Source organism: Ochotona princeps, chromosome 6, assembly GCF_030435755.1.
Source record: "Ochotona princeps isolate mOchPri1 chromosome 6, mOchPri1.hap1, whole genome shotgun sequence".
In the NCBI taxonomy this organism is placed as follows: Eukaryota; Metazoa; Chordata; class Mammalia; order Lagomorpha; family Ochotonidae; genus Ochotona; species Ochotona princeps.
Window position 1 is genome coordinate 56,309,256 of NC_080837.1, and position 10,919 is coordinate 56,320,174.

The 10,919-nt window shown below is 49.4% G+C and overlaps 1 protein-coding gene and 1 non-coding gene across 4 annotated transcripts; both read right to left on the bottom strand.

Annotated features, from left to right (window-relative positions):
* Positions 1–288: 288 nt before the first annotated feature.
* On the bottom strand, positions 289–2,361 carry CFL2 (cofilin 2). 3 transcript variants are annotated; one of them, XM_004584750.3, is made up of 4 exons: positions 2,202–2,361; positions 796–1,103; positions 600–676; positions 289–509 (listed from the first exon to the last, which is right to left on the bottom strand). In XM_004584750.3, the coding sequence occupies exons 1-4, from the start codon at positions 2,202–2,204 to the stop codon at positions 397–399; spliced, it is 501 nt and encodes a 166-aa protein (XP_004584807.2). In that variant the 5' UTR covers positions 2,205–2,361; the 3' UTR covers positions 289–396. The 3 variants fall into 3 exon arrangements, with proteins under 3 accessions (XP_004584807.2, XP_058522316.1, XP_058522314.1); XM_058666333.1 differs by lacking the exon at positions 2,202–2,361 and adding an exon at positions 2,098–2,171; XM_058666331.1 differs by lacking the exon at positions 2,202–2,361 and adding an exon at positions 1,785–1,890.
* A 2,626-nt stretch (positions 2,362–4,987) lies between these two features.
* LOC118759306 (U6 spliceosomal RNA) lies at positions 4,988–5,092 on the bottom strand. Its single transcript, XR_004996105.2, has one exon. It is a non-coding gene; the product is annotated as a U6 spliceosomal RNA (small nuclear RNA).
* Positions 5,093–10,919: the final 5,827 nt, after the last annotated feature.

Here is a 10,919-nt window from a genome sequence, read left to right on the forward strand (position 1 = left end):
TGGATAATACTTTCAAGGCATTCAGTTAGCTTACCCTTTGCAGTATTCTAAGCTATTCACATTGACAATCACATTCGTTGTAGTGCTTGCTACCATGGAGGCATCTAACCAGTTCTTTTGGCTAAACTCATACAGGGAAGGCATTCCTTGGGTTCTACATAAAGTAACTGTATTAACAGTCTAATGGCAATCACTGATAGGCTGCTTAAATGAATGTTGCCTCCTTCATTCATTGTGTTAGAAGGGCCCAGTAGAAAGGGGGGGAAGGGAAAAAAAAACACCAAAAAACCCCAAAACTAAAAACAAAACAAAACAAAAAAGCCCTAATATTATTCCAAAGGATTGAGCTGGAGAAACGGATGTTCCATAAGATTCAGATGGCACTTGACTGTTATATTATAATGGTTTTCCTTCAAGTGAAACTACTACATTGCCTCCCAATTTCTCTCCCAGTGTTGACCGGTCCTTAATGTCATCCAAGCCATTTACTTGCCATTCGTGCTTAATCCCTAAAACGATAAAACAAACAAACATGTTATCCCAACAGCTGATCGTAACTAAGAGCAATATCTCAGCACAAAATAGGAAACTGCTTGTACCTGTAAATTTCTTTTTAATGGCATCTTTAGAGCTAGCGTAAATCATCTTGCTTTTTAAAGGTGCACTTTCAGGAGCCCTATGGAGAGAGAGACAAACAGTCATTGAATCACAGCTACAAGAAAAGCAAAGGCAAAACTGACTCAGATGAACAATCCTTGCATTTCAAAAGTACTTTTTGCTTTTGTTTTTACACACCAGAATATAAATACTAGGTCTTCTTTCTTAGACTCTTTTGTCTCGTATGTGGCATCGTACAAAGCATATCGGCAATCATTCAGAGGTAGCAACTTCACAAAGGATGTGTAGGGGTCCTCTACAGTAGCACCAATGTCACCCACCAAGATCTGTTTCGCTTCCTCTACAATTATTTGCCTTTTGTCATCGCTTAAACAGAAGAGGACGGCTTTCTTTCTTTTTTTGATCTCCTCTTGGGTAGAAGATTTCCTTACTTTCATATCATTAAAAACTTTGATGACTTCATCATTCACTGTCACTCCAGAAGCCTGAAAACAAAAAGCAACCGTCATTCAGATTGCCTCTTGGTTTTAAGCAAAATGACCAGGTGCCCAGAGAGAAATCAGAGTTTTGTCAGGATAGAAACAAACAAATTAATAAATAAAAGACAGACAGAAAGACAGACAGAAAAAAGAAAGGCATAGAATCATGCAAATTGTCCTCTCGGATCTGTCACATTTTACAAAAGGGTAAAAGATTCATCTACGGACCCTAACTCATCCTGCCCATTCATCCTCAAAGGGCTTGGGAGGTGGAAGCAAACAGAAGGAAGAGCCAAAGGGACAAATGCAACTTGTCCCATCCCTGAAATGTTTCCTATTTCACTGGGTGATGTCAGAGCCGCAGGAGCAGTTGCAAAAAATACCTTCTGTATTGTGTCAACTCTGCAGGCCTTTAAAAAAAAAAAAAAAACGCTCTGGGATTTCTGTTCATGCCTCTACTATTTTTTTTTTCTTTAAAGTCATCCCCAGCCACTGCTGCTTCCTCATAAGGAAAGAGAAGCAAGTGTAAACTCCAAACCGCCCACGGCTAAAACACAATTGCCTCTCGGCTCAAATGCAGACACTTCATCTAACGGAACGAGTGGGAAACATTATTATTATTACTACTACTACTACTACTACTACTATTATTAACCGCGAAAAAGCATTTTTAAAGAGTTATCCCACCTCTTTAATCTCCCGGCCAGCGCTTTACCACAGGCCAGCCAGACCCCCGGGCCTAGATCCTTCGGAGCCCGGCTCCATTTGACAGCGCGCAGGTTGTCAAAATCCAAGGGGAAATGGAAAGCAGGGACGCGCGCGCGGGACCACCCTTGGCAGACCCCCGGGATCCCCAGCCGCCCGCCCCGGCCTCGGCCCCTCAGCCCGCGCCCTCCCCGCCCCCCAGGAATCCCAAGAGCGCCAGGGCCCGGCCTGACAGCGGGAGGGCAGGCCGGCTGGCTGGAGCGAGCCGCGGGGCCGCCAGCGCTGGAGCGCCCACCTCGGCGGCCCAAATCAGGCTAAAATGGCGGCCTCCGTGCCCGGGCCGCGCGGGGGTCTCTGCTCGCAGGGCTCCGGCCTTCCCCGCCGGCGCGCCCGCCTTACCATAGTGCCCGCGGCTGTGGCTGAGGCGGCTCCGACTCCGGCGCTGTGGCACTGCGAGGAGGAGGAGGAGCAGCAGGAGGGGCGGCCAGGGGGGCGGCCAGCAGTGCGGGGCACGCCGGGAGCTGCAGCCTGAGGGAGGCGGCGGGCGCGGCGGCCGCAGGCGCGGGCGGGGCCGTCACGTGGGCACGCCCGGGTCCGGGAGGGCGCGGCCCGGCTCCCGGCCCGGTCCTCCTCCTCCCTCGCAGCACGGACCCCCTGGCCGATGGTGTCCTCCGCCCGAGCCCGGGACGCAGGCCCCGCAGGCCCGAAGGCGGCGCGCGGGCAGCGGCCGGAACCCCGGCGCCCTGGGGCCCGGCGGAGCCGCCCTCTGGATACCACCTCCTCAGTCGGCGAGGGAAAGGGCTGGGCTGGGCTCCCGCAGGGGCGTTTCCTCGCCACTTCTGTGGTCCTACAAGCCTTAGAGAGGGACCCAGGAGAAGGAGTTTCCTTCGCTCACCTGCGGTTTTTGTCGGAAGGTGTTGGATTGCATCGTTTTGAGTGTTTTTGGAAAACCCCCAGATTCGCCTGAATTGTTTATATCTCTTAAGTGCGGGGATGGGGTCGGGGTGGGGAACCCACGACTGTGTGAGGTGTTACACCGGTTGACTGTAATATACTGAACCCAAACAATTAGAGAGCAAAAATCATTTCAAGAACCTGCAGTTGGAATAATTAGGATGATAAGCAAAATTTAGATGATAATTATCTTTGGTAATATCCTTAAATTTAGAGGGGGTGTTCTTTTAAAAATATATATATATATATATGCTATTGGGAAGGCAAAGAGAGCGAGCAAACTTGCATTTGAGGGTTCATTGCCTGCTTGCAGCAGTCCGAGTTGAGCCCTATCAAAGTCAAAAGCTGAGAATTCAATCCAGGTCTCTCCTGTGGGTGACAGGAAACCAACTACTTGAACCATGCCTTGCTGCCTCCCAGGGCTCATAATAGCAGGAAGCTGGAAACAGGAGCTGGGGTCCCGGGCTTCCCAAGAGAGTTTTATTTTAACCACTGGGTCAAAATCCTTTATATATAATATATATATAATTTTATATATCTATATAAAATTAGACTGAACCCCAAACGCTTTGAATAGCTGCAGCTGAGCGAGGGCCGAACCCCTGCCACCTCCTGCCTCCTGGGGTGTGCCTTGCCAAGCAGCTGCTTTGGTGCCAGACCTGATCCTCTGCTGTGTGGTGTGGGTAGCCTGCCAAGGGCTCCTGTAATACTTGTTTCTCTTTTTGACTTCAAGCACGTTGTACACTTCCGTTGGTGGTCCTTTCGTGAGGCTCCAGCTGTGACCGCTGAACCAAATAAGCAGCCCCCAGAGTGGCGATCCTCCTCTCCCTCCTCCTCCTCCTCCTTGGCAATTACAGCCCATTCTAGCAAAGCTCGCATCACCCAGCCAAGGCAGCTTCTCTGAGTTTCTGGATAAAAAAGTCCCTCATTCATCGCTGGGAAAAATCATCACTTCCTACTGAGGACAAGTCTGCTAAAGATTTAGCACTTTCTGAATCTGTGATGAAGGTGTTACAAGTGAAACATTTTACAGGCTGAGCTGCTTTTAATGAAAGCAAGATGCTGTGTTCTCTAAATGTTTCCCACAAGAGCCTCACTTCCTTCATTTGCAGAATTGGTAGAATGAATTTAAAATTCCGATAAACTTGTTTTTGTGAAAATGATTTGTACTGAAAAGGTAGAATTGTTAGTGCCTGAAACTGTTGGGAACAAAGCAAATAACTCCAGGAAAACCCCCTACGCAAACCGAGCCTGCGGGGGTATGATTCCTGTGAGATGGCTTTAACCTCCAGAGCCCAGGTCAGCAACTCTAACCCAGGCTGTCAATAAGTCATCTGTAAGATCCTTCCAGATCTAAGACTGGGAAATGGTGTGTGTGTGTATATGTGAACTCACAAATAATGAAGGTTAGGGAGCCAAAAATCCTAGTGAGAAGGAGTTAAGCCATAGATTATGTGTGGATAAATTCACTTTTTTTTTTAATTTAAAAGGCAGGTTTATTTATTTATTTATTTTTTTTTTTTTTTTATTACAAAGTCAGACATACACAGAGGAGGAGAGACAGAGAGGAAGATCCTCCGTCCAATGATTCACTCCCCAAGTGAGCCGCAACGGCCGAAGCCGGGAACCAGGAACCTCTTCCGGGTCTCCCACACGGGTGCAGGGTCCCAAAGCTTTGGGCCGTCCTCAACTGCCTTCCCAGGCCACAAGCAGGGAGCTGGATGGGAAGTGGAGGCGCCGGGACCAGAACTGGCACCCACATGGGATCCCGGGGCGTCCAAGGCAAGGACTTTAGCCGCTAGGCCACGCCGTCTGGCCCCTAAAAGGCAGGTTTATAAAGAGAAGGACAGAAAGACTTTCCATCCACTGGTTCACACCCCAGGTGGCCACAATGGTCGGAGCTGAGCCAGTCCAAAGTCAGGAGCCAGGAGCTTCTTCCCAGTCTCCCATACAGGTGCAGGGTCCCAAGGCTGTAGCCATCTCTGTTGCTTTCCCAGGCCACAAGCAGAGAGCTGCATGGAAAGTAGAACAGCTGGGATATGAACCAGTGCCCATATGAGATTCCAGCACTTGGAGTTAGAGTAGCCTATTAAGCCATGGTACTGACACCATGGATAAATTCTGGTACCCACAGTGTCCTGTGTTTTGGATGGCACATGTTACATTTTGCCCATGAAACAAAGACATGGCCTTTTTCCCCCTGAAGTTATGAATCAGATTTGTTTCACTAAAAAAATATGGAAGGCTTCACAAATCTGTGGTGTCATCTTTGCACAGGGGCTGTGCTGAACTGCTCTGTCATTCCAGTTTTAGTATCTGTGCTTACCGAAGCAAGCATAGCCCTTTCATTTTTTAAACAAAGATCCTTTTATGTCCGTATCTTGTGTTCATTTTCTTAATTGGAAAATTGACTTAGAAAAACGGAGAAGAAATCCCCTAACATCTAAGCAAGAATCCCATGCAAGCACATGATACTTGGTATCTGGTGGGAACATCACAAGTTTAGGAACCCTTTCATTTTCTCCTGAAGTCTCTTGAAGTCATGGAGCACGGACACTCCCCCCACGCCCCCCACTCCCGCACTCCCAGGGCTCTACTATATGTGTCAACAACTTACCCCCCACCTGGACATTTGTGTCTGGGGTCTCCCTTCCTTTCCAGGCTCAGAGATTGGCGACTCCGCTGGCAGAGCCCAGGTCTGGGGACAGTGACCCCTGAGTTGGGTGTTACAACTTTCCCCACCAAAGCGGAGGGTTTGGGATCTCACATCATCCTGTCCCCAAGATCTCCCCAGACACAGGTCATCCCTTTCGTGTTCTAGGATTCTTCTCCTGAAGAGTTTCATCCTTGCACCTGTTTTGTGTTCAGTGATAGTAACTTTGTTTATGTTACCATTCCACCAACAGTGGAAGCTCCTTAAAGATCTAAGTCCTAGTTATGTTATAGTTTCTGGAAACTAGCACATAGTAGATGCTTCCTAGGGGCCAAAATAACTGATTTCGGATTCATGAGTGCTGCTCCTGAAGGTGAGGAGACCCTTCTTCAGGCTCTTGTAAGGGTGGCTTTCAGGAGCCCTGGGCTGCCCACCCCAGGGGTGGGAGTGGGACAGAGAGCGCAGCAACGCTGAGGAAACGGGCAGTGTTTGCCAGTCGCTGCTGTGTGGATGTTGGCCCCTGGGGAGTGGAGGGATCTGAGTGGCAGACACGTGTCCTGGTAACAAATGAGCACTCACGGATTCTGTTACAGCTCTGGAGGTTAGAGGTCAGAGGTTAGAAATGTCTTACAGGAATGACATCAATGAAGCCGAGAGGTCTCATCGACTAGAAGGTTGTTGCACAGATTTTGTTATTGTTTGTTTGGTTTGTTTTTTGCTTTTCCAGCTTCTAGAAGCTGCCCACAGTCCTTGTTTCTTTCCCTCCCCTCTCCCTCTGGCCAGCAGTAACATTTCTTGGATTTCCACTTAATCTGAATTCTTTTACCTTATGATTAGTTTTGTTCTGACCCCCTTTTCTCCCCTCTTTCAAGATCCTTGACCATGTCTGCAAAACCCTATTGCCTGGTCAAGTGCACATTCACAGGGGCTTAGGACAGGAGCTGCTCAGGGCATGGTGCTCAACAAGCTAATCTTCCATCCTGTGGCTCCAGCATCCTATATGGACACCTGTCCATGTCTCAGGTGATCCATTTCCAATCCAATTCCCTGTGATGTGGCTGAGGAGGCAGCAGAAGAGATGGGTGCCTGCACCCATGGGGGAGACCTGCAAGAAGCCCCCTTGTTCCTGGCTTTGGCTGGGCCCAGTTCCAGCCTATTATGACCATTTGGGGAGTGAACCAGTGGAGGATATAGGATCTCTCTTTCTCTTCCTCTCTGTAACTCAGCCTTTCAAATAAAGTAACAACAACAACAAAATAAACCGAAATCTGATATTGAACTGGGAAAATGCCATGCTGAAATATAAGCAGGCAAACAGAATTTCACGTGGTTTTTTTTTTTTTTTTTAGAGATTTATTTTCATTGCAGTTAGATATAGAGAGAAGAGTAGAGACAGAGAGGAAGATCTTCCATTCATTGATTCACTCCCCACGTGACCGCAATGGCTGGACCTGAGCTACAGTGGCCAAGGCTTGGGTTGATTTCTGCTGCTTTCTCGGGTGTGTTAGCAAGGAGTTGGGTTGGAAGTGGAACAGCGGGGACACAGCCAATACTCTTAAGGGATGTCAGTATTGCAAGCAGTGGTTTAACCTCCTGAGTCACAATGCTGGCCCCTGAAAATAACATTTTTTTTTCCTTTTTAAAACTTTATTTTTTTGATACAGTTCCAGAGGCTCAGGGGTTTCCCCTCACTCCCACCCCATTCCTTCTCATCCCTTGCCAATTTCCCCTATAGTTTTGCAATGTGAAAATATTTCTGAAGATTTATTTTGTTATTATGATGATGAATTTTGATTGGAAAGGCAGATATACAGAGAGAGGAAGATACAGAGAGAAAAATTTTCTTTTTTTTTTTTTTGTATCTTAGGAGGTTTATTCCAACGGGGCAGGAATGGGTAGAGGTGGTGAAAATCAGGAGGAGAAACGGGGAAGGGGAGAGAGAGAAGAGAGGGGTAAGAGCGGGGTAAGAGAGGGAGGGATAAAAGACAGAGCAGAGAGACAGAGACCAGAGGAGGGATGAGAGGGATAAGAGAGCGAGCCGCACCTCAGAGAGAAAAATTTTCCATCTGCTGGTTCATTCCCCAGGTGGCTTTGATGACGGGAGATGAGCTGATCTGAAGCCAGGAGCCAGGAACTTCCCCTGCGTCTCCCACATGGGTAGAGGGTCCCAAGGATTTGGGCTAGCCTCTGTTGCTTTCCCAGGCCACAAGCAGGGAGCTGGAAGGGAAATGAAACAGCTGGGATTAGAACCAATATGGGATCCCAGTGCATGCAAGGAGAGGAGTTAGTCACTAGGCCGTCTTGCTGGGCCTGGAAATAATTTATTTAAAAAGTTATCTTTTTTGGTTCGGGCCTTGGGTTTGGGGGCAAGTGCCGCTCCTCACAGTGTGGCAGCTTTGGGGGGTGCCCCTGCCGGGTCGGACCCAATGCTGGGGGCTCACGCCAAAGACACTGCCGCAAGGCAGTGAACGAGTCCTTGGCCTCCCCCAGGGCGGCCAGTGCACCAAGTGGTGCCAGGCTTTGCCTGCTGGCTGCCCGGCGGCAAACTCTGGGGTTTTTTAAGATATGTTTGCTGTTTGGGGACACCCATGACTAAGTTCAATTTTAGTGTAGGTGAGTAGTGAATCTTGGGTGATTCCCAGTGACAGGGTCATGGAAGTTTTAGGCATGCGTGGGGACTGAGACCTGGTGGTTTGGAGGGAAGTACCCAGGAGACAATTACGGTTAGTCAAATACACCAACCCAATTCGGAATACAGAAATGTTCTGTTTGCCTAGAACATCACTGATCGTCACACACCAGCCCACACCAATGCTATGGATGGGGGCCTCTTTGGCAGTGATGGGTACCATTACCCAACTGTTTAGTGGTGGAGTGGTCACATTTGGCAGGGCCAAGACTGTATCCAGCACGCGAGAGAACTTGGTCTGTGGGTAGACTATATGGGATTGTGTGGACCCAACCCTGTGGAAATACAAGTTCCCCTGGTTAGCTCGCAAGCTGGGGTTGGGATGGACTAAGCTAGATGTGACCAAGCCACCTGCTATCACACACGGGTGCAGGAACCCAAAACAGTCAGCGCAGGTCAAGGCAGCAGCACCTGAAAGTGCATCCTTTAACAGGATGTGGGGTAGGCCGTGCTGCCATTGGAAGGGGACAGAATAGGCAGGGCTGAACAAACCTTAACTCACAAGAAACAACAGAAATCAGGTTGGAGCACAGGTATGCCAAATAGGTCCTTGTACCTACTGATCTGCATAAGACAGGAATGCTAAGCCACAGCATCTAAGGGGACAGGACAAGAGAGGGGCTCTACCAAGTTGAATCAGAGCAACCACTGGTCTTCACGAGATCTAAGGCTGGGAATAGGCCCGGTTGGGCAGCTAAGGGGATACTCTAGCTGGGCTGAGTTTCCCACCAATGAGCGCATGGGCTGTAAATGGGGCTGCGATCCGATCAGGATACGAGTGTAATCCCACTTGGCACAAGTGTGGACTGGGAATGGAAGCACCAAGCCGGGCCAGACTCCAGCACCATCTGGTGCTCTGCAGGTCCAGGGGAAATGTATGACAGACTAGGCTAGGTCTCAGCCGTTACTGAACCATGTGTAAGCTGTATGGGGGTATGGAAGAGCCATGGCTGGGTTGAAACATCCAACAATAAGAACCAGATAGGGTTGAAGAACAGTCAGGAAACACCACTGTTCCTGCTAGGACAGGAGGTGAACTGAACAGGGCTGGCTCATGGACCCACTGGTATGCGCGAAACCTGGCACTGGGAGAGTTTCTGATGGAGGAGCCTGGGCAACTCCTCTGGCAGGACACAGTCCCTGCAGGTAAGCGCAAGAAGCACAATAGGAAACAGCCCAGAACAGGCTATGGAAATTATCCCACTGGTATACACATGGCATGGATTGGGGGCAGACTAGGCTGAACCTGTTCACATCACCCGCTGGTGAGTCCGAGCGCCAGAACAGAGTGTGGGTCGAGCCAGGTTCGGTTGCGACACATACTAGTACACAATAAGGAATGCCAAGGTGAGATGAACCATACCAGATGTGGTTGCAGCGCCCAAGCAGCACATGTGATAATCAGGGGGAGGAGGCAAAGCTGACAGGGAAATGTGGGCTCCCCTGCTGGACAACTACTTCCATTGGAAAGCGTGAGTCAGGATGGGGGCAGATCAGAATAGGCAGGGCTGTAACACCTGTGGGCCTCATGTGGGCTAGATAAGGGAAGGGCCACGGTGGGCTGACTGTTCGACTGGTGCTAGCAAAAACCAGAGTGGGTGAGGGTTGGTTGGGCTAGCCGCAGTACTAGCTGGCAGAGGCTGGCACTTGGAGCTAATTCTGTCAAGTCAAATGCCAGAACTACCTGGAGAGTGCATAATCTGGGAGTGAGTGTGGCCTAGAAGGGAAATAGTGGGCACCTCCTTCGGGGCTACCACTCTCATTCATTGGACAGCACGAACACCAGGACAGTGGCAGGGGTGGCTGTACAGAAGGGCACCTGCCAGTAGGTGTGTGGGCTGGATAGTAGGTTGGTTGGGTTGAGCTGGGCTTCAATGCCCATCGACATGTGCGAGAGCTAAACAGGATATGGCACAGACTTGACAAGCCTGCGGTGCGTACTGGCAAGCATGGGAATCAGGGTAGCGGGCAGAACTGGTAGTCGCCCCCAACTAGGCTGCAGCTCCAACCGGTTTGCTTGAAGGACCGAGTATGGGCAGGATCGAACTGGACTACAACACCCATTGGTTCACGAGGAAGACAGGGCTGGAAACAGAACGAACCCAGCAATCCCAACGACCAGCATGAGCATAAGCTGACTGGTGTGACGGACCGTGTTGGACTGTGTACTAGCAAACTCGTGCAAGAATCAGGCCTGGGATCCTCTCAGATGAGGTTTCTTTGGAGATCCCTCCAACTGAACTGCTGATCTTAGAACCCCAACCATGAAGAGACTGTCAGCCAGTGGATTCTGAATAGGGTTCATTGCGATTGGAACTGAGAGATTGGCAGCAATCCAGAACTGATGAACTATCAAAACTGTATGAACAGGACCCTCAGAGCGCACCTCCCGTTGGGGATCTGGGATGGGTGGGAGATTGGGTGGGGCTTTTCCCTTTGTTTTTTTCCCTGACCCCAGATACAGGGTAAAATGATATTGATGTGGAAACAATGATATTACCCACTTTCACCCTGTAGCCCTTGACATTTTGTTCCCTAATCAACTAAGTAAGATTATTACAAAATAATTTTTTTAAAGTTATCTTTTTTTTTTTTTAAAGATTTATTCATTTTATTACAGCCAGATATATACAGAGGAGGAGAGACAGAGAGGAAGATCTTCCATCCGATGATTCACTCCCCAAGTGAGCCGCAACGGGCCGATGCGCGCCGATCCGAAGCTGGGAACCTGGAACCTCTTCCGGGTCTCCCACGCGGGTGCAGGGTCCCAAAACATTGGGCCGTCCTCAACTGCTTTCCCAGGCCACAAGCAGGGAGCTGG

Coding starts and splice junctions, on each gene's coding strand:
- CFL2 (XM_004584750.3), bottom strand. Junction 677..795: donor GACCTAGTATTTATATTCTG/GTGTGTAAAAAC, acceptor CTCTCTCCATAG/GGCTCCTGAAAGTGCACCTT. Junction 510..599: donor CATTAAAAAGAAATTTACAG/GTACAAGCAGTT, acceptor TTATCGTTTTAG/GGATTAAGCACGAATGGCAA.